Raw genomic sequence first — 22,235 nt, forward strand, 5'->3', positions numbered from 1 at the left:
CCTTTCGCTTCCATCCCTCCATCTGTGAAGCGAGTCTGGCAGTCGAGGCTGCCTTATTGACGGCAGGGTGGCTCCACGTGCAAAGGGCTGAAACAGTGCCTCACACGTGGGAGATTCCAAAGAAACGCTCTGCCCATAGCAATAATCTTGGGTGTGTGTGTGTGTGGTGCTGGGGATTGACCCCAGAGGCGCTCTACCTCTGAGCTACACCCCCAACCCTATTTTATATTTATTTCTTTTTTTTTTTTTTTGGTGGTACTGGGGTTCCTGGAAGCCCTTCTACCTCCGGGCTACACTCCCAGACCTATTTTTTTTATACTTTTTAAATTTGGAAACAGGGTCTCCTAAGCCAGCGGGCGGGGCTGGCTTCGAACCTGCGCGATCCTCCTGTCTCTGCCTCCCAAGCGCGGGGATTACAAGCGCCACCACGCCCGGGTATATTTATTTCTTTTTATTTTGTGTGTGTGTGTGTGTGTGTGTGTGTGTGTGTGTGTGTGTGTGTTGCTGGGGATTGAGCCCAGGGACATTCTTCAGCTACATCCGTTGCCTGATTGATTGATTGATTGATTGATTTTTATTTACTTATTTATTTATTTATTTAGTGGCACTGAGGGTGGAACCCAGGGATTTATTTATTTATTTTTATTTACTTATTTATTTAGTGGCACTGAGGGTGGAACCCAGGGGTTTTTCTACCTCCGGACTATACTCCCAGACCTATTTTATACTTTCTTTGGAAACAGGGTCTCACTAAGTTGCTGAGAGCCTCACTCAGTAGCTGAGGCTGGCTTCAAATCTGTGCAATCCTCCTGTCTCAGCCTCCCAAGCGTGGGGATTATAAGTGTGCGCCACTATGTCTAGCTGCTGATTTTATTTTATTTATTTATTTTTTGGAAACAGGGTCTCATTAAATTGCTGAGGATGGCTTCGAACCTGTGATCCTCCTGTCTCAGCCTTTCAAGGACTGGGATTTATATGTATGTGCCTCCACACCTGGCTCACAGCAATAATTTTGACCATTTATTTTGAGCCAGCTCTTTGCAAATTGCTTCCCATAGATTCTTCCTCAACTTGAAAATAAGCTTATAAAACAAATTTAGTATATCTGAGTGTGTGTGTGTGTGTGTGTGTGTGTGCGCGCGCGCACGTGTGCTGTGGATTGAACCCAAGGCACTCTACCTCTGAGGTATGCCCCCAGTTCTACGTTTCAATTTTTATTTAGAAACAGGGTCTTGCTAGGTTGATGAGAGTCTCACTACTTGCTGAAGCTGTAAAACCTGAAGTCCTCCTGTGTCTGCCTCCTAATTACTAGGATTGTAGGTGTGCGCCACCTCGCCCAGCTTCTGCCATGGTCTCAGTCATGGGACATGACAGTGATGTCCTTCGTGCTGTTTTACACACCAGGATTTCTAGGCCCTGGAAGTGCCTTAGATGTCATCACTCCAGAAAAAGCAGCAGTTCCCCTGAATATCATAGAGAAAGCGGGCCTTTAGATTCTTTCTGTTCTTTCTGTGTGCTTTAAGCAATCGCCTGTCCTGTGTGAATCAGATCAAATTGGGAGGAACATCTCCCTCTTTTTTTTTTTTTATGTGGTGGTACTGGGGATGGAACCCTTCTACCTCTGGGCTATACTCCCAGACCTATTTTATATTTTTATTTTGAAACAGGGTCTCTTAAGCCAGCGAGGCTGGCTTCAAATCTACGCGATCCTCCTGTCTCCGCCTTCCAAGCACGGGGATTACAAGCGTGTGCCACCACGCCCGGCAAGAACATCTTCTAACAATCTTACCTGTTTGTAGTGAGGGGGCTCTGAGTCCGTCATGTTTATCTAGAAAAAAGGAGGTAGGAAAAAGATCACAATGATTACATGGGAACGTTGGGGGCATCAGTCTTCATCTCCTACTTATGAACTCCACACCTCCTCTTCAAAGCAGACTAGTGAGCTGGGTGTGGTGGCGCACGCTTGTAATCCCAGTACTTAGGAGGCTGAGACAGGAGGATGGCACAGGTTCAAAGCCAGCCTCAGCTACTTAGTGAAGCTCTCAGCAACTTAGTGAGACCCTGTTTCCAAATAAAATATAAAATAGGTCTGGGAGTATAGCCCAGAGGTAGAAGGCCCCTGGGTTCCATCCTCAGCACCACACACACACACAAAAAGCAGACAAGAGGATGTCTTTTCCATCCCATAGATAGCAGAGCATTCCATTGTCCTTATTTATTTATTTATTTATTTATTTATTTATTTATTTATTTTGCAGATCTGGGGATGAACCCAGAGGGATTTGACCTCTGAGCTACACCCCCTGCCCTATTTTTTATTCTTTATTTTGAAACAGGGTCTCACTGAGTTGCAAAGGGCCTCACTAAGTAGCTGAGGCTCTCTGTGAACCGCGATCCTCCTGTCTCAGCCTCCCAAATGCTGGGATTACAAGTGTGAGCCGCCATGCCTGGCTTATTTTTAGGTTCGAAACAGGCTCTCACTAAGTCACCAAGGTTTTCACTAAGTTGCTGAGGCTGACCTCAAACCTGTGATCCTCCTGTCTCTCAGCCTCTCAAGTACTGAGATAACAGGCATGCACTACTGCACCTAACTTGGTATTATTATTTTAATAATAATCATTTATGAATGACACAACCAATTCCATTTCCTTCAATCCTATTCCCTTGTCAATTTTTTGGAACTCAACAAAGATCACCATCATGCTCCTAAATTCTAAAGTCAAATCTCTAAGCGCAGTATATGCATTCTGCCATTTCTTTTGCAGAGAATCCAGCCCATCTCCAGAACCAGTAAATTCTATCTCAAAAATATATCTCAAATCCGGGCGTGGTGGCTCACGCTTGTAATCCCAGCATTCGGGAGGCTGAGAGGAGGATCACGGTTCAGGGACAGCCTCAGCTACTTAGTGAGGCCATTTGCAACTCAGTGAGACCCTGTTTTAAAACAAAGAATAAAAAATGGGGCTGGGGGTATAGCACAGAGGTAGAATGCCCCCCCGATGCCATCCTCAGTACTCCCCCCCACACAAAAGAATCCCTTATTCTATTTTCTTGTGATTTTAAGTCACTTATCTTTTGTTTGTTTTGTTTTGTCTTTGATGCTGGGGGACACTGAACTCAGAGACATTCTACACCCCAGCCCTATTTTACTTTTTATTTTGAAACAGGGTCTCACAAAGATGTGGAGTCTCACTTAAGTTGCAGAGGCTGGCCACAAACCTGCAACCCTCCTATCTCAGCCTCCCAAGATCTGGGATGACAAGCGTGTGCCACCACGCCCAGCTTTCAGGTCACTTCTGTAACAACCTCCCAGGTCTGTCTTTCCTCCATCATCTTCGTTATTTTCTCTTTTTTCCCCAACTGTCTGCCTCATTCCTGTAACACTTTCCCATGCAATAAGCTCTTAGTCTTATATTCTGTATTACCTTTTTTAACATCCCTCAGAGAATACCAACCACTCTCTCTGGCTCTTGTTCTCTGGCATAAGTAGAAAACACCTTCGCACTTATGTCTGAACACCAACTGTGAGGCTAATTATCTTTGGGATACCAAGGCCACCTAATTGCTATCAGCAAAAAAAAACATCCTTGCAAGAAATGAAGATTGGACACATTAACGGGGGTAAATAGTATATCAAGGAGTCTTGAACATAGATAAAACCTGACACCTGTGTGATGTCAGTGTCGGCCCTCTGTGTCCTCACCTGTCACCCACATCTCCAGGCTGCTGCTGGGGGAGGAGCCCAAGTGTGGCAGGGCACAATGGGAGTAAACGCAGCTGTAGTTTCCACTGTCCCTGCTCGTCACATTCCAGAGCAGAAAGTCAGTTTGGTTTTGTTCCACTTTCTTGACTTGTAATGGCTCTTGGGTCCCCATTTTCAGGAGGAAGATTATGATACATTCAGTCCCATTGTCTGGAATCAGACATCGGAGTATCCTGCGGCCTGGAGTCATCTTGGGATCTACGCTGACTGAGAGAGAAGGTTCTGGGAGTGATCCTAAAGAGTAAGAGGTGACAGACGTGGAGGTGAGGGCCCAGGGTCTTCCATTCCTCCTACATCTGGAGACCAGCTTATCCATCTCTCTGTATCAGCCATGTCTTTTATTGGCTGCATTTAAAATCTTGGGGCCTCACTCACTTTGAAGGGACCACCCCAGGGCTAGGTGATTCCAGAAGAGGGGAACCACTCTCCCTAGAGCACATCTTCCAAACACGAACCAACCAACCCAGAACTCATACCTCCTTTGCTGGGCTCTCACACTTAGGGCCACTATCTACCGCCCTCATCACCCTGGGATCCAGTGCCAGGCCACAGGAGACATGCCCATACCCCAGAGCCAATCCAGGGTCACCCCCATACCTCAGAGACAATCCAGGGACACCCCCATACCCCAGAGACAATCCAGGGACACGCCCATACCCCAGAGCCAATCCTAAACCTGTCACTTCCCATAGAAATACATAAAGGTTTGCCAGGCATGGTGGCGCACGCTTGTAATCCCTATGCTTGGGAGACAGAGACAGGAGGATCGCGCAGGTTTGAAGCCAGCTGCACACGCTGGCTTAGGAGACCCTGTTTCCAAATTTAAAAAATGTAAAAATAGGTCTGGGATTGTAGCCCGGAGGTAGAAGGGCTTCCAGAAACCCCAGTACCACCAAAAAAAAAAAAAACAAAAACAAAAAAACAAACAAAAAAAAAAACATAAAGATTCTTTCTCATCGTTCCTCCCCCTCCTTCCAGCCCCTGAGCAACCCCAGTGACCCCCCATCTCTTCCTCTGGTGTGGACTACCCCTCCTTTAGGAAACTGTGAGTAAAACACTTTTTTTTTTTTTTTCAGTACTGGGGATGGAACCCAGGAGCATTCTACCTCTGAGCTAAATTCCCCCGAACCCTCGCCATCTAATCAGCCTAAAGGTCAGGTCCGCAGGAGCCTGGAAAACTAACTAATATTCTTTTTCCCAGACCACAGCGTCCTGAACTTTGACAATTCCTTGGCAATTCCCAGACCACGGCATCCTGAACCTTGGCAATAGCCAATCGATGTTTTGCATCCTGAACCTTGGCAATAGCCAATCGACAGTTTGCTAGCCGCCTCAACTGAAATGAGCACCTGACACCTGTGTGATGTCACCTGCTCTTGTCCTTTATGTAACGTCTGTGGCTTTTGTCTTTATAAACCCCTACCCCCGGCCAGTCGGCGGGCCCCTCTAGTCAGATTTCTAGACTGTATGCTCCGCTGCTGGCCAGCTAATAAACGCTTCAATTGGCACATTCTGGACTCTCCAGTCTCTTATTTCTCACTAAACCTGCATACAACATTAAAATAACAAATAGTGATTTTTAAGAAAGGATAGAATAGACACTGTGTATGCCATAAGCATAATTATGTTGGAAAAGACAAAACCAAAAGGAATACTTTATCATCGTTGGTGGGGTTGTAAATTACCGCAACCAATGCCGGGCGTGGTGGCACACACTTGTAATCCCCGCGCTTGGGAGGCGGAGACAGGAGGATCGCGCAGGTTCGAAGCCAGCCTCACTGGCTTAAGAGACCCTGTCTCCAAATAAAATATAAAATAGGTCTGGGAGTGTGGCCCGGAGGTAGAAGGGTTCCATCCCCAGTACCACCAAAGAAAAAAAAAATTACCACAACCGCTATGGACATCAGTAGGGAGGTTCCTCAAAGGACCAGGAAGGCAAACAACATGATCCAGCTATACCACTCCTTGACATTTTCCCAAGAGAACTGAAGTCAGATATCCCGGTGTGATGGTTCACACTTGTAATCCCAGTACTTGGGAAACTGATATAGTAGGATCGCAGGTTCACAGCCAGTCTCAGCTACTTAGAGATGCCCTTTGCGACTTAGTGAGTACCTATTTCAAAATAAAATAGAGCCGGGGGAGTAGCTCAGGCATAGAATGCCCCTGAGTTCCAGCCCCAGTACCACACACACACACAAAGTCAGAACACTGTAGGAATACGTACATAACCCACGTTTATAGGACTTTTTTTTTTTTTTTTTTTTTTTTGCGGTACTGGTGGTGGAACCCAGGGATTCTACCTCCGAACTACACTCCTAGCCCTATTTTTTATTCTTTTTTTTTTGAAACAGGGTCTCACTGAGTTGCAAAGGGCCTCGCTAAGAAGCTGAGGCTGTTTACAAAACGTGATCCTCCTGTCTCAGCCTCCCAAATGCCGGGATAAGTGTTCATCTCCCGGACTACTTCTTCCCTGGCCAGGTCCCATCTCAAGAAAAGGGACCTGTGCGCCAAGGAGCATACCTGAGGTCGCCTTCCTCACCTGTGACCACTAGCCTTAAGTGTGGGCTCTGTTCCGACCACTCGTGGGAGGCCGCTGTCTTGTAGGCGCAGAAGTACAGCCCAGCGTCCTTAGGCTGCAGGTCAGCGAGGGGGAATTCAGCTTTGCTTCCTGCAGAGATCCGCTCTCGCTTGTACCCAGCGTCAAGCAGCTTCCCCAGCGTGATGGTGACATTTTGGAAATGAGCCTGGCACCACAGAGTAATGTTGCTTTTCAGTTTGGCCACGGAGCTGGGCCAGGCGCTGAGGGAAGGCCTGGGAAGTTTCTCTGCAAAGAATTCAGCATTCATTGACTCTTTATTGGGAGGACTGTGAAGTCCCTCACAGGGTTCAGAGGATTCAAGGGAAAGGTCAGTTGGGCGTGGTGGCATAAGCCAGTGAAAACAGTATTTGGGAAGGCCGAGACAGGAGGATCACAGGCTTAAGGCCTCAGATGCCTCAGCACTTTAGAAAGATCCTGTTAAAAAAAAAACAACAAAACCTGGGTGTGGTGGTGCACTCTTGTAATCCCAGCATTTGGGAGGCTGAGACAGGAGGATCATGGACAGCCTCTACTTAGTGAGGCCCTTTGCAACTCAATGAGACCCTGTTTCAAAAGAAATAATAATAATAGGGCTGGGGGTGTAGCTTGGAGGTAGAATGCCCTGGTTCCATCCCCAGTACTGAAAAAAAAAAAAAAAAAAAGAGGGTGTAGCTTGTAGGTAGAATACCCCAGGTACAATTACCAGTAATACACACACACACACACACACACACACACACACACACACACATACACACACACCAATTTTTAAAAAAACCGGTAAAAATCAGCTGGATGTGGTGGTACACATTTGTGAAACCAGTCTTCCTTGGGAGGCTGAGACAAGAGGGTTGCAGGTTCGAGGCCAGCGTCGGCAACTTACTGAGGAGCTCAGCAACTTAGCAAGACCTTGTTTCGAAATAAAAACTGTGGAATGTGAATGCAGGAACGTACAAAGTTCACCTGAGAAAATACTCACTATTCTCTTCCTCCTCTCCGTAGCCCAGGCACAGCCCTGGAAGACAAGAGGCGGTGAGAGATGTGCTGTGACCTCCTCCTCGACTACACACCAAGCAGAGACAGCACCACTGAGTTCATGGCCAGCCTCAACGATGCATGGCTACCGCAACTTAATGAGACTCTGTTTGGGGTCATGTGTTTGTTTTTGTACTAGGGATTGAACCCAGAGGCCTTCTACCTCTCAGCTACTCCCCAAGTACTATTTTTATTTTTTATTTGGAAACAGGGGCTCCTTGCTAAGATGCCAAGGGTCTCACTAAGTTGCTGAGGCTGGCCACAAACCTGTGATCCTCCTGTTTCAGCCTCCCAAGTACTGGGATTACGAGGGTGTGCCACCACGTCCAGCTGACATTGTTTAAAAATAAGAAATAAAACAGGGCTGAGGGTACAGTTCAGAAGTATAATGAGCCAGTGTGCTGGCACATGCTTGTAATCCCATTACTTGGGAGGCTAAAACAGAAGGATCACAGGTTCAAAGCCAGCTTCAGCTACTTAGTGAGGCCCTTTGCAAACCAGTGAGATTATGTTTCAAAATAAAGAATAAAAGATAGGACTGGGGGTATAGCTCAGAAGTAGAATGCCCCTGGGTTCTATCCCTAGTACTGCAAAAAAAAAAAAAAAAAAAAAAAAAAGGCAAGAAAAAGAAGTATAATGCCCTTGGCTTCAATCCCCAGTAATACAGTAAGGTAAAAACAAACAAGAGGCTGGACATGGTGGCACATGCCTATAATCTCAGTTCTTGGGAAGCTGAGAGAGGAAGATCACAGGTTCGCGGACAGCCTCAGCAAGTAGTGAGACTCTCATCAACCTAGTGAGACCTTGTTTCGAAAATAAAATAGAGCCGGGCGTGGTGGTGTACGCTTGTAATCCCAGCATTCAGGAGGCTGAGATAGGAGGATCACAGTTTGCGAACAGCCTCAGCTACTTAGTGAGGCCCTCCGCAACTTAGTGAGACCCTGTTTCAAAATAAAGAATAAAAAATAGGGCAGGGGGTATAGCTCGAAGGTTGAATGCCCCTAGATTCCAGTCCCAGACCTGTAAAAAAATAAAAAATAAAAATAAATAAATAAATAAATAAGATAAAAAAAATAAAATAGGCCTGGGTGTATAGCTCAGAAGCATAATGCCCCTGGGTTCAATCCCCATTACTACAATAAGACAAAAATAAATAATAAATAAATAAATAAATAAGAAGCAGGGTATGGTGGCACACACCTGTAATCTCATTACTTAAGGCTGAGACAGGAGGATCACAAGTTGAAGGAGAGCCTCAACAAGTAGTGAGACTCTCATCTACCTAATAAGATCCTGATTTAAAAATAAAATAGCTGAGCCGGTAATCTCTGCGCTTGAGAGGCTGAGACAGGAGGATCGCACAGGTTCGAAGCCAGCCTCATCTACTTAGTGAGGCTCTCAGCAACTAGTGAGACCCTGTTTCCAAATAAAATATAAAATAGGTCTGGGAGTATAGCCCGGAGGTAGAAAGCCCCTGGGTTCCACCCCCAGTACCACCAAAAAAAATAAAATAAAATATCTGGGCATGATGGTGCGCCCTTGTAATCCCAGCATTCCGGAGGCAGAGACCAGAGGATCACAAGCGGACAGCCTCAGCTACTTAGTGAGGCCCTTCGCAACTCAGTGAGACCCTGTTTCAAAAATAAAAAGACTAAAAACTAGGGCTGGGATTGTAGCTCAAAGTTAGAATGCCCCTGGGTTCCATCCCCAAATACTGCAAAAATAAATAAATAAAAATAAAATAAAATTGGGCTGGGGGTATAGCTCAGAGATAGGATGTCTCTAGGTTCAATCCCCAGTACTACAATGAGATAATAAATAAATAAATAAATAAATAAATAAATAAATAAATAAATGTAGCAGGGTATGGTGGCGCACGCTTGCAATCCTAGCATTTGGGAGGCTGAGATAGGAGGATTCGGGTTTGGACAGTCTCAGCTACTTAGTGAGGCCCTCTGCAACTTAGTGAGACCCCGTTTCAAAATAAAGAATAAAAAATAGGGCTGGGGGGTGTAGCTTGGAGGTAGAATACTCCTGGGTTCTATCCCCAGTACTGCAAAAAAAAAAAAAAAAAAAGGAATGAAGTTCTGATACATGCTATAGAATAAATACACACACACACACACACACACACACACACACACACACACACATGAACCTCAAAAGCATTATTTTGAGAGAAATAAATCAGATGACAAAGATCACCTGTTAAATTATTTTATTTTCTAATATGTCTAGAACAAGTGAGTCCAGAGAGATAAAGCAGACTGGTGGTTGCCAGGAGCTGGGGAAGGCGTAGGGAGTGAGTCACTAATGGGCATGGGCCTTCTTCAGGGCTGCAGAGGTATCTTGGAAATAGGGGCACTGGTTGCATAACCCTGGGATTATACTAAATGTCACTGAATTGTATACATCACAGCAGTTGGTTTAATGTTGTAGAACTCAATAACTGTTTAAAAATGTATATATGTTAGGTACATTTACCTTCCCTCTTTTGTGGTACCAGGGATTAAATCCAGGGGTGCTCTGTCACTAACCTATGCCCACAACCATTTGAATCGTGAAACAGGGTCTCACTAAGTTGCTGAGGGCTTCGCTGAATTGCTGAGGCTGGCCTAAAAACTTCAATTCTCTTGCCTTAGACTTCCAAGTGTTGGAATTGCAGACAGAGCCACCACCCGAGCTCAAGGTCATTTTTTGGTTGTACACTGGCTCTGCTCTACGGCTAGAGGTTGGGGTAAGGTGACAAGGGCCATGTGTAAAGCATGGATGTGCAGGGAAGGGCTGTGTCTGGAAAAAGAGGAAGAAGCCAGGCAGATTGAGGATATGGCTGTCTACCACACCCCATACCCCACACTGGCACCGACGAGCTGCTGGATGTTTGCTGACCAAGACCACGAGTTCTGAGTCCAGAGTTCCACATGGTGGAGCCAAGATTAGAATCCTGATCTGCCTTTCTGCACTCTGAGGTCTGTGTGATGGGTTTCCTTCAGCTAAGGATGGTTAAAATCCTAGATCCTTAGCTCCTGCCACCATAGTCCAGGGAAATACCCCTGGCAAGCAGGTATTCAGAGGACAGACCCGACCTGGAGCCCCACCTTTCTCCTAGAGTAAACCAGGTGTCCTACAGGCCCTGAACCTCAGGCTCCTATCTCCTAGGTGCCCACACCAGCACTGAGGTGTGTGAGACACCTGGATGCTGACACACCCAAGCAGGGATACCCTCACCCTGACACACCCAAGCAGGGACACCCTTACTCCTGACACACCCAAGAGGGGACATCCTCATCCCTGACTTACATACTCAGGGAACATCCTCAGACCCTGACACACCCAAGCAGGGGTATCCTCAGACCCTGATACAGCCAATCAGGGGATAGCCTCAGACCCTAATACACCCACTCAGGGGTCATCCTCAGATCCTGACACACCCAAGCAGGGGTATCCTCAGGCCCCGAAACATCCACTCAGCGGACAGCTTCAGACCCAGACAAACCCACACAGGGACATCCCCAGACCCTGACACACCACCCCGGGCAGCCTCATCCCCGCAACACCCGATTGTGTGTGTGTGTGTGTGGGGGGTCAGCCTCATTCCTGCGCTCCCGCAGTCCCAGGTGGGGATCCCACTGCCCAGGAGCTTCTCGGGCCTATTCAGACTTGACTGTCTGGCCCTGGAGACTCACCAAGACACAGCAGCCACAGGAACTCCACACTCATAGCTCTCACCTTGCTCTGTCCCTGGGACCTGTGGATGAGGTCTGCTGGACACTCTGGTTCATCACCCCGTGCAGGGTTTCCTGACTCTGGGTTCTGCTATTGCTTCAGGAAGCCAGAAGCTGTGACAACATCGCCCCCAGATCCTGTGTGTGCAGCTCCACCCACCCCGCTACCCAACCTGCCTCAGGGAAGCCCTGCCCAGGACTTTTTATTTATTTACTTATTTATTTATTTGGTATTGGGAATTGCACCCAAGCTATGCCCCAGCCTCCCTTTTTTGTGGCACTGAGGGTGGAATCCAGGGGCTTTTCTACCTCCGGACTATACTCCCATACCTATTTTATACTTTATTTGGAAACAGGGTCTCACTAAGTTGCTGAGAGCCTCACTCAGTAGTTGAGGCTGGCTTCGAACCTGTGTGATCCTCCTGTCTCAGCCTCCCAAGAGTGGGATTACAAGCATTCGCCACCACGCCTGGGTTACCCTGACCCTTTTTTAAAATTATTTTTTATTTTGAAACAGTCTCACCAAGTTGCTGAGGCTAGCCTTGAACCTGCAACTAACTCTCTCTCTCTCTCTCTCTCTCTCTCTCTCTCTCTCTCTCTCTCTCTCTCTCTCTCTTTTTTTGCAGGTCTGAGGATGGAACCCAGGGGCATTCGACCCCGGAGCTATAACTCCTGCCCTACTTTTTATTCTTTATTTTGAAACAGGGTCTCACTAAGTTGCGGAGGGCCTCACTAAGTAGCTGAGGCTGTCCGCGAACTGCGATCCTCCGGTCTCAGCCTCCTAAGTGCAGGGATTACAAGCGTGCACCACCACTCCTGGCTCTGCGATTCTCTTGTTTTAACCTCCCAGGTACCCAGATTACAGGCAGCTACCACCATGCTCCTCCTGCCCAAGACATTTAAAAAATAATTCTATGGCCTGACGTTGGTGGTACACACTTGTAATCCCAGTATTTGGGAGGCTGAGATGAAGGGTCACAGGTTCCAAGCCAGAGTGTAGCAATTTATTGAGATCCTGTTTCAAAATAAAATAAAGCTTGGGCAGTGGCTCAGAGGTAGAACTCACCTGGATTCTATCACAGTACCAAAGAAGGAGGAGAAGAAGAACTCAACTAAAAAGAACGTATCCAGGAGGGCGTGGTGGCGCACGCTTTTAATCCCAGCATTCAGGAGGCTGAGACTGGAGGATTGCAGTTTGCGGACAGCCTCAGCTACTTAGTGAGGCCCTTCGTAACTGAGACCCTGTTTCAAAAAAAAAAAAAAGACTAAAAACAAAAACAAAAATAGGGCAGGGAGTGTAGTTTGGAGTTACAATGCCCCTGGGTTCCATCCTCAGTACCACAAAGAAAATAAAATATAAATATATACTATATATAAGGTACATATTACACATATATTACACATAAATGCATGTGTATTTGTATAGGTAGCCGACAGTACTCAGCAGTATACACTCATATGAAAATGTAAAATAAAGCCAAACAGATCAAATTAATGGAATTACAACCACAGCCAGGCATGGTGGTTCAGGTTTGTAATCCCAGTACTTTGGAGGCTGAGACAGGAGGATCGCAAGTTCACAGCCAGCTTCAGCTACTTAGTGAGGCCCTCAGGAACTAAGTAAGTCCTTGTTTCAAAATAAAGAATAAAAAATAGGGCTTGGGGTGTAGCTCTAGGGTAGAATGCCCCTGGGTTTAATCCCCATACCTCATAATAATAATTAATAATAATAATAATAATAATAATAATAATAATATTTTTTGTGTGAAAATTTGTGCCAAGACTGTCTTTTGCCCCAGGGACAGAGTCTGGGAAGAGGGAGCTGCCATCCACTCCCTAGTGGCTCAAGCTGCTGGGAATGCAGGCTGCACAGAAAAGTCTCCAAGCCCAGCGGGTTCGCCAATCCGGAGTTCATCATCCCCCAGGGGAGCTGTGGAGCCTGTGGATGCAAGAGGGTAGACTTGAATTTAGAGGAGGAATATTAATTTTCTTGACCTCCTAGCCCCGATTCTGACCTGGGGGGGCACCCCAACTTCCCATCCTCCCTCTCTCGCGATCTTTGAAAATATCATAGGTAGCTGGGCCCTGATGATGCATACCTGTACTTGGGAGACTGAGACAGGAGGATGGAAGATTCAAGGACAGCCTCAGCAACCCAGCGAAACTCTCAGCAACCTAGGTAAGATCCTGATTCAAAATAAAATGGGGAGCCGGGCGTGGTGGCGCACGCTTGTAATCCCCGCGCTTGGGAGGCTGAGACAGGAGGATCGCACGGGTTCGAAGCCAGCCTCAGCTACTTAGTGAGGCTTTCAGCAACTTAGTGAGACCCTGTTTCCAAATAAAATAGAAAATAGGTCTGGGAGTATACCCCGGAGGTAGAAAGCCTCTGGGTTCCACCCCCAGTACGACCAAAAAAATAAATAAATAAAAATAAAATAAAATAAAATGGAGAGCCAGGGCGGTGGTGCATGCTTGTAATCCCAGCATTTGGGAGGCTGAGACTGGAGAATCGCGGTTCGTGGACAGCCTCAGCTACTTAGTAAGGCCCTCTGCAACTTAGTGAGATCGGGTTTCAAAATAGGGCAGGGGGTATAGCTCAGGGGTCAAATGCCCCTGGGTTCCACCCCCAGACCCGCAAAAAAAAAAAAAAAAAAAAAAAAAAGAAAAAAAGAAAAAGAAAATGGGGCTGGGTGTGTAGCTCAGAGATAGAATGCCCCTGGGTTCAATCCCCAGTAACACACACACACACATGCACGTGTGTACGCGTGCACACACACATATCATAGATAGCAATTATTCCTTTATTGTGGAAAAATTTTTTTTAGCAATTTAGAGTTGTTAAATGTTCCGAAAATGAACAAGACAGTCCCACATAGTGAAAAAAAAAAATACCCCACCTGAAATGTCATCTCTGCCCATGTGGGGAAACAAGAGAAGTCTGCATGGTGGATTGTGTCGTTTAGACAATTCCATATAGCCAAACATATCACATGGTGACTAGTTAACGAGGCTAATTGAAATTTGCTACAAAAAACACATTTTGAATGAACAGGCTCCTTAGCAGCACTGTAAATTAGTGAAATTACTTACTACACAATTAATTATACCATTTTACCCCCAGGTAGACTGAAGTCTAATTGATAAATAAAAACTGAGCCATAAGCCGGGCATGGTGGTACATGCTTGTAATCTCAGTACTTGGGAGGCTGAGATGGGAGGGTCACAGGTTAAAAGTCAAGTCTTGGCAACTGAGGCCCTCACTTAGTTAAGACCTTTTGTTTTATTCAGAATAAAAGAATAAAATAGGGCTGGGAGTATAGCTTGATGGTAGAATGCCCCTGGGTTCCATCTCTAGTACAAAAAAAAAAAAAAATTGAGCCAGGAGCAGTGATACATACCAGTAATTCTAGTATGCAGGAGGCTGAGATAGAAGAATCTCAGGTTTGAGGCCAACCTCAACAACTTAGAGAGACCCTCAGTAACTTAGCAAGACTCGGTTTCAATATAAAATAAATAAATAAATGAGGATACACACACACACACACACACACACACACACACACACACACACACACTTTTTTTTTTCTTTTGTGGTACTGGAGATGGAACCCAGGGGCATTCTACCTCTGAGAGATACCCCCAGTCCTATTTTTTTTATGGTACTGGGGGTGGAACCCAGAGGCTTTCTACCTCTAGGCTATACTCCCAGACCTATTTTATACTTTTATTTGGAAACAGGGTCTCACTAAGTTGCTGAGAGCCTCACTAAGTAGCTGAGGCTGGCTTTGAACCTGTGCGATCCGCCTGTCTCAGCCTCCCAAGTGCGGGGATTACAAGCGCACGCCACCACGCCCAGCTCCAGTCCTATTTTTTTTTTTTTATTCTTTATTTTGAAACAGGATTTCACTGAGTTGCAAAGGGCCTCACTAAGTAGCTGAGGCTGTCCATGAACCGGGATCCTCCTGACTCAGTCTCCCAAATGCTGGGATTACAAACGTGCGCCACCACGCCCGGCTTATATTTGATTTTTATTTGTCAGTAATACCTCAGTAAACCTTAGGAGGGGCCTCTACAGAGTCCAAGAGAAATGGAAGAACCCAGTTGCTCTACCTGGGTCTGTCAGGTACCAAACTCCCTCTGGTTTGCCAGGCCTCTATCAGGAAGGCCCCCATAACCACCATAATTACAGCAGCCACTGCCAGCCGGATAAGGTTGCCCGTGGTGTAATCTTCTGCAGACAGAGCATCTGGGGAAGCTGAAAGAGAAGAGGTTTAGTGCTGGCCGTAAAGGGCACCCCCTTTCTTAAAGAGATCTACTAAATCAGACTCCCAAACTTCCACTTATATTTTCTGGCCAATGGTCAGCCACACCTTTGCACCCTTGTTAAAGTTTTTTTGTTGTTGTTGTTTTTGTTTTTGTTTTTGTTTTTTTTTGGTGGTACTGGGGTTCCTGGAAACCCTTCTACCTCCGGGCTACACTCCCAGACCTATTTTTATACTTTTTTTTATTTGGAAACTGGATCTCTTAAGCCAATGTGGCTGGCTTTGAACCTGCACGATCTTCCTGTCTCTGCCTCCCAAGCACAGGGATTACAAGCGAGCACCACTATGCCTGGCTTTTGTTAAAGTTTTAACCCCTAGCTGAGTATGGTGGCATACACCTGTAACTTAGTACCTGGGAGGCTGAGACAGAAGAGTTGCAGGCCTGAGGCCTGACTCAGAAACTTAGGGACACCCTTGGCAGCTGAGGGAGACCCTATTTTATAGTAAAAAGTAAAATAGGGCAGGGGTATAGATCAGAGGTAGAATACTCCTGGCTTCAATCCCCAGCACAAATAAAATAAAATAAAATAAAATAAAATAAAATAAAATAAAATAAAATAGTCACACTCTGTGCAAAGCCTCAACAGAGTGAAGGGAAATTACAAAACTGAGGAAGTAGAGTGTGTGGTTGGTAACAGTAAGTGTGGCAAGACATGACAAGACCTTGTGTCCATGATACTGAAACAGGAAGCTGTGGGAAACCAGGTCCTGAGAGCAAGAAAAACCAGATCCTTGATCCCAAGAAAAACTGAAATAGAAAAAGATGTAGGAGATGGTAGAAAGAATTCTCATGGTGGCAGCACTCTTAATTTTGTTTGTGTGTGGTACTGGGGATTGAACCAAGGAGCTTCTACCTCTGAGCTACACACCCAGCCCTATTTTATTTTGATTTTTAAACAGGGTCTCACTGGGTTAATGATAGTCTCACTACTTGTTGAAGCTGTCCTCGAACCTGGGATCCTCCTGCCCCAGCCTCCCAAATACTGGGGATTACAGGCATGTGTTACCATGCCTTGCTAAATGGGAATTCTTTTTTTGTATGTGTGTGGTACTGAGGGTGAAACCCAGAGGCTTTTCTACCTCCAGGCTATACTCCCAGACGTATTTTACATTTTTTTTTTTTAAAAACAGGGTCTCACTAAGTTGCTGAGAGCCTCATTAAAAAGCTGAGGTTGGCTTCGAACCTGTGTGATCCTCCTGTCTCAGCCTCTCAAGTGCTGGGATTACAAGCGTGCGCCACCACGCCCAGCAAGGAAGACTTTTTTTTTTTTTTTGTGGTACTGGGGTTCCTGGAAGTCCTTCTACCTCTGGGCTACACTCCCAGACCTATTTTATATTTTTTATTTGGAAATAGGGTCTCTCTTAAGTCAGCACAGCTGGCTACGAACCTGCACGATCCTCCTGTCTCTGCCTCCCAAGCCCAGGGATTACAAGCGTGCGCCACCAGGCCCAGCAATGGTAAGACTTTTAAGAAAGTCAATAGTGCAAGAGATGCTGGATGAGAATTGTAGAATAACAACAACAACAACAACAACAACAACAACAACAAAATCTCCCACTTAAAAAAAAGTCCAAGCCGGGGGCGTGGTGGCGCACACTTGCAATCCCAGCATTGGAGAGGCTGAGACCAGAGGATCATGGTTCGCTGACAGCCTCAGCTACTTAGTGAGGCCCTTCACAACTCAGTGAGACCCTGTTTCAAAATAAAGACTAAAAAATAGGGCAGTGTGTGTGTGGGGGGGGTAGCTCAGAGGTCAAATGCCTCTGGGTTCTATCCTCAGACCTGCACACATAAAAAAAATGTCCTTAAGTGGGGGTGCCATGGCACACACTTGTAATCCCAGTACTCTCAAGGCTGAGACAGGAAGATCACAGGCTGGAGGCCAGCCGCAGCAATTTAGTGAGACCATCAGAAACTTAGCAAGACCCTATTTCAAAATAGAATAAAAAAAAGGGCTAGGGCCGGGTGTGATGGCGCACACTTGTAATCCCCGCGCTTGGGAGACGGAGACAGGAGGATTGCGCAGGTTCGAAGCCAGCCGTGCTGGCTTAGGAGACCCTGTTTCCAAATAAAAATATAAAAAAAATAGGTCTGGGAGTGTGGCCCGGAGATAGAAGGACTTCCAGGAACCCCAGTATCAAAAAATTAAAAAGGGCTAGGGGTGTGGTTCAGAAATAGAATGCCCCCTGGTTCCATTTTCAATACCCTTCCCCCATAAAAAAAAACTCACCTGTCACCAAAATCTCAAGGGGGTCACTGGGATATGAGGCCAGGAAGGGTGACCTTGCCTGGTAGTACACACAGCTGTACTTTCCGCTGTCACTGACTGTCACATTCTGAAGGGAGAAGTCGGATTCCTCCCCTACTGGGGTCTGCCTCTGAATGGGGGAAGGAGCCCCGGCCTTCAGCAGAGCCAGTTGTACTGGTCTGACTGAATTGTTCGGCAGCTGACACTGCACAGTGACAGCTCCTCCTGCCGTCACCTTGCCCCTGTGGTGGACCCGGAGAGTAGGTTTGGGAAAATATCCTGTAAGAAAAAAAAAAAGGTCTGGGGTCATGGGGAGGAGCACTGGGTCCTCTGCTCACCCTTCTAGAAGGAGGTTCTCCTGATTCCTGATGTCTTCAATTTTTTTTTTTTTTCCGGTACTGGGGATGGAACCCAGAGGCATTTTATCTCTGAGCTACACCCCCAGCCCTATTTTTTATTCTTTATTTTGAAACCGGGTCTCACTGAGTTGCACACGGCCTCACTAAGTAGCTGAGGCTGTCTGCGAAACACGATTCTCTGGTCTCAGCCTCCCAAATGCTGGCATTACAAGCGTGCACCACCATGCCCAGTTTATCTCTTTCATTTTTTACTTTGACTCCAGGCTATAGATTTTCCCTCCTGCCAGTGCTGGATAAGACAAAACCATTCTCGTCTGTCCTTGCCACCCCATTTCCTCCCAACTGCGGTGCAGTGGACACCCCTTTCCTCCCTCTCGCTCTTCCTCTCTCCTTTATGCCCTGTGCCCGGGATCACCCGAGGTCTTTCCAGCCCCTCCTCACCTGTAACCAACAGCAGAAGAACGTCACTGTGCTGTGGTGCTTCATAAAGCTCTTTTCTGTAGGATTCACATGTGTATTGCCCCGCATCTTTACGTCCCAAGTCAGTGAAATGAAAGTCAGCCATCCTCTCCGTTGATTTCGGTGTCACTCTGAAATCCAATATGGTATCTCCCTTTCTGAGAACAAGGTCCACATCCGGGTCAGGACTTCTGCATCTCAGAGTCACGTTGCTCTTGGCGGCCACTACCGAGCTGGGCCAGGCACTGATGGTGAGCTTGGGAAGGGTCCCTGGAAGGAAGAGTGGGATCTGACCGTACACACCTGCTCCTAGGAAGCCCATTTAAAGAAAAAGAGGAGCCCACCACGGTGGCCCACGTCTGTAATCCCAGTACTTGGGAGACTGAGACAGGAGGATCACAAGTTTGAGGCCAGTGTCAGCAACTTAGATCCCCCAGCAATTTAGAGAGATACTCTTTAAAAAAAAAAAAAAAAGACTTCCGGGAAGATGGCGACCGAGAAAAGCGGGGCTTAAGAGCCCCGCTAACAACCAATCTCCATTACCACAAAATCAGCGCCTTTCATAGCCAGAAAACACCATCACCAGTGAAACAAAAATCACCAGGCTCCAGAGAGAAAGCGGACTGAGAACAGAGCTCAGGGCCACAGAGGAGATAACCAGCCTCACGCCCGAGGACGCGGCAGACGCGGCAGTAGCGCCATACTGCCGGCGGCACCGGCGAATTCAAGGGACGGCTACAGCAAGCCGAGGTGAGCCACTGCGGAACTGCCAGGTGGGATTTCTCCGCGCAGAGAGCATCTAAAGCTCCCAGTGGCTGAGCTCAGCACACGCCGCAGGGATTCAGAGTGGAAATCAAAACCAAGAAGAAAAACACCAGCCCCACAGCCGAGGGCATAGCAGTGGCGCCATATTGCCACTGGCGGCAGCAGCACCGAATTCAGCGAGGCCAGTACAGCTACATCTGCGTACTCAAGAACAGTGAGTCAAATTGCAGGCCACAGAGGAGAAATCCCAAGACTTGACCCATTGGGGGAGGGGCGGTGGCAGAGATATCACACCATAGGAGAACGTGCAACCTGGCACCCCCCACAGTCTAAAGCAGCCTCTATTGACTCTCTGGGTCGGAGACTCTGTGATAAAACCCAGTAAAGGAGTAGTGGGGTCTGAGATACTACTGACTCGAGATCCAGAGCACCTTAAGTGAAGTCATAGTGACCCAAGGGAAGAACCCAGAGAAGGCACAAACTTCCAAAATCATGGGAAAGAGGAATAATACTGGAGCAATAAATGCCCACAACCCCACAACATCAGAACCCGATAAAACTGAAAATCAGAGATTTCTAGAAGATCAAATCAGGAAAATAACTGTAGAAATAATAGAGGTGCTTTGAAAAGAACTCAGAGAGAGCCAAAAAGAGATAAAGGATGCAATTAATGAAGTAAAGGCCTCAATTCAAAGCACAAACAACCGATCAGAACACATGGAGAACAGAATCTCGCTCTTAGAAGATGAGCAATCCAAAAATGAACGCATAGTTTCTAATCTAGAAAAAAATATCCGACAGCAGGAATCTGATATTGAAGAAATATGGGCCCATTTTAAGAGAGCTAACCTAAGAATAATTGGAATAGAGGAGGGAAAAGAAAGTGATACCAAAGGGATCAACAATCTCTTCAAGGAAGTAATAGCAGAAAATTTTCCAAACATAGAGCAAGAGGTCGATACACAGGTCCAGGAAACTTATAGAACTCCCTTTAGACAGGATCGGAGAAGAGGATCCCCACGCCACATAATTGTCAAAATGACCAATGTGGAAGCCAAGCAGAGAATCTTAAAGGCAACAAAAGCAAAGGGCCAAGTGATATTCAGAGGCAAACCAATTAGAATCACTCCAGACTTCCCAAACCAAGTTATGAGAGCCAGAAGGGCTTGGAGTAACATATTCCAAACTCTGAAAGAAAACAACTTCCAGCCAAAAATTTCCTACCCAGCAAAACTTTCTATCAAATTAGATGGAGAAATAAGAAGCTTCCATGACAAACAGAAACTGAAGGAATTTATGTCTTCAAAACCAGCACTAGAGAAAATACTCAAAGAGATTAACTACAAAGAAGAAATAGGTAACACACTCCAGAACTAGAGAAACAAGATTTTCCATCCAACAGACAACTAAGATTGGTTATCTGTGGAGATTCATTATTTATGTTAGTCTTTTACCTATCTCTAAATGGTATTGTTTGCCTTTATTGTTGTTAATTTTTAGGATTTCTAGTTGGAATATTAATATACCTTCAGATATAGCATTTGGAAATATTTTATCCCATTCTATTAGTAACTGTTAACTCTGTTTACATTGTCTTTGGATATACAATATGTTTTTTATTTTTTAGGGAGTTTGTATACTCTTCTGTTGCCTGTGCCATTGAAATCATAACCAAGAAATCACTGCCAATTTCAATGTTGTGAGGTATTATGACCCAGATTTTCTCCTAAAAGTTTATAGTCTTAAGATTTATATTTAGGTCTATTATCTATTTTGAGTTAATATTTGTATATGGGATTAGGTAAGGGTCCAACTTTATTCTTTTCCATGTAATTATTATGTTTCAACAATATTTAGTTAAAAGATTATTATTTCCACGACCAAATGTTCGTGGAAACCTTGTCAAAAATAACTTGACAATATATGGAAGAATTTAGCTCTAGGCTTTTATTTAACTCCAATGGTTTATATATCTGCCTTTAGAATAGTACTACACTGTTTCAATTATTGTAGCTTTATATGGTTTGAAATCAGAAAATATATATCTTCTAGCTTTGTTCTTATTCAAGATCGTTTTGGGTACCTAGAGTCCATATTCCATATTAGGATAGATTTTTTTCTGAAAAATAAATATATAAATATGATAGTTTCACCTAAAAAATAGAAAAAAAATATTCTCTGGTAAGAAAGAAAGCAAAAAGAAATATTGAAATGTTATCTTTAAGTCATCAAAAGCTTGGTATCAGACAAATGAAACTGTTATGTGAGATTATCATTTTTAATTTTAGATAAATTGCCATAATACTAGATGTCAACTACTAAGCCAAGCATGGGAGGGAGGGATAGGGAGATAATGGGGTGGGGATTGGGTGGGGGCTGACTGGGAAAAGTGTGCATGTATGTCTACAAAAGTATGTATCCTACTATGATGTATGAATACAGTGCACCAATAAAAATAAATAAATAAATAAATAAATAAATAAATAAATTTTGTTAAAAGGACTGAGAGTATAGCTTGGAGGTAGAATCCCTCTGGGTTCAAAACCCAATACACACAGCACACACATACACAAAGTTAAAATAGTATATAAAATAGATGTGCTCTGGAATGGTAGTACACACCTGTAATTCCAGTTCTTGGAGGCTAAGACAGGAAGCTAGCAGGTTCAAAACCAGCCTCCGCATTTCAGTAAGACCCTCAGCAACCTAGTGAGACCCTGTTTCAAAATAAAGACAAGCCGGGCGTGATGAAGCACACTTGTAATCCCAGCATTTGGGAAGCTGAGACCGGAGGATCGCAGTTTGTGGACAGCCTCAGCTACTTAGTGAGGCCCTGTTTCAAAAATAAAGAATTAAACAACAGGGCAGGAGGTGTAGCTCGGAGGTCAAATGCCCCTGGGTTCCATCCTCAGACCCCACCACCACCACCAAAAAAAAAAGACAATAAAATAGGCTGGGGGTATATAGCTCAGAGGTA

At 45.5% G+C, this 22,235-nt stretch overlaps 1 protein-coding gene across 1 annotated transcript in view; it reads right to left on the reverse strand.

Annotated features, from left to right (window-relative positions):
* Positions 1 to 7,303: 7,303 nt before the first annotated feature.
* Positions 7,304 to 22,235, reverse strand: part of LOC308268605 (T-cell-interacting, activating receptor on myeloid cells protein 1-like) — a gene marked incomplete at both ends in the record, with an annotated part of 18,259 nt that continues 3,327 nt past the window's right edge. Inside the window, 5 exons of the mRNA XM_080703716.1 lie at positions 7,304 to 7,359; positions 11,066 to 11,195; positions 15,292 to 15,359; positions 17,658 to 17,954; positions 18,476 to 18,763. Of these exons, the coding sequence (XP_080559842.1) occupies positions 7,304 to 7,359; positions 11,066 to 11,195; positions 15,292 to 15,359; positions 17,658 to 17,954; positions 18,476 to 18,763 (839 nt within the window). The remainder of the gene's footprint in view (positions 7,360 to 11,065; positions 11,196 to 15,291; positions 15,360 to 17,657; positions 17,955 to 18,475; positions 18,764 to 22,235) is intronic.

Source organism: Muscardinus avellanarius (genome assembly GCF_963383645.1).
Source record: "Muscardinus avellanarius genome assembly, chromosome: 10".
NCBI lineage: Eukaryota > Metazoa > Chordata > Mammalia > Rodentia > Gliridae > Muscardinus > Muscardinus avellanarius.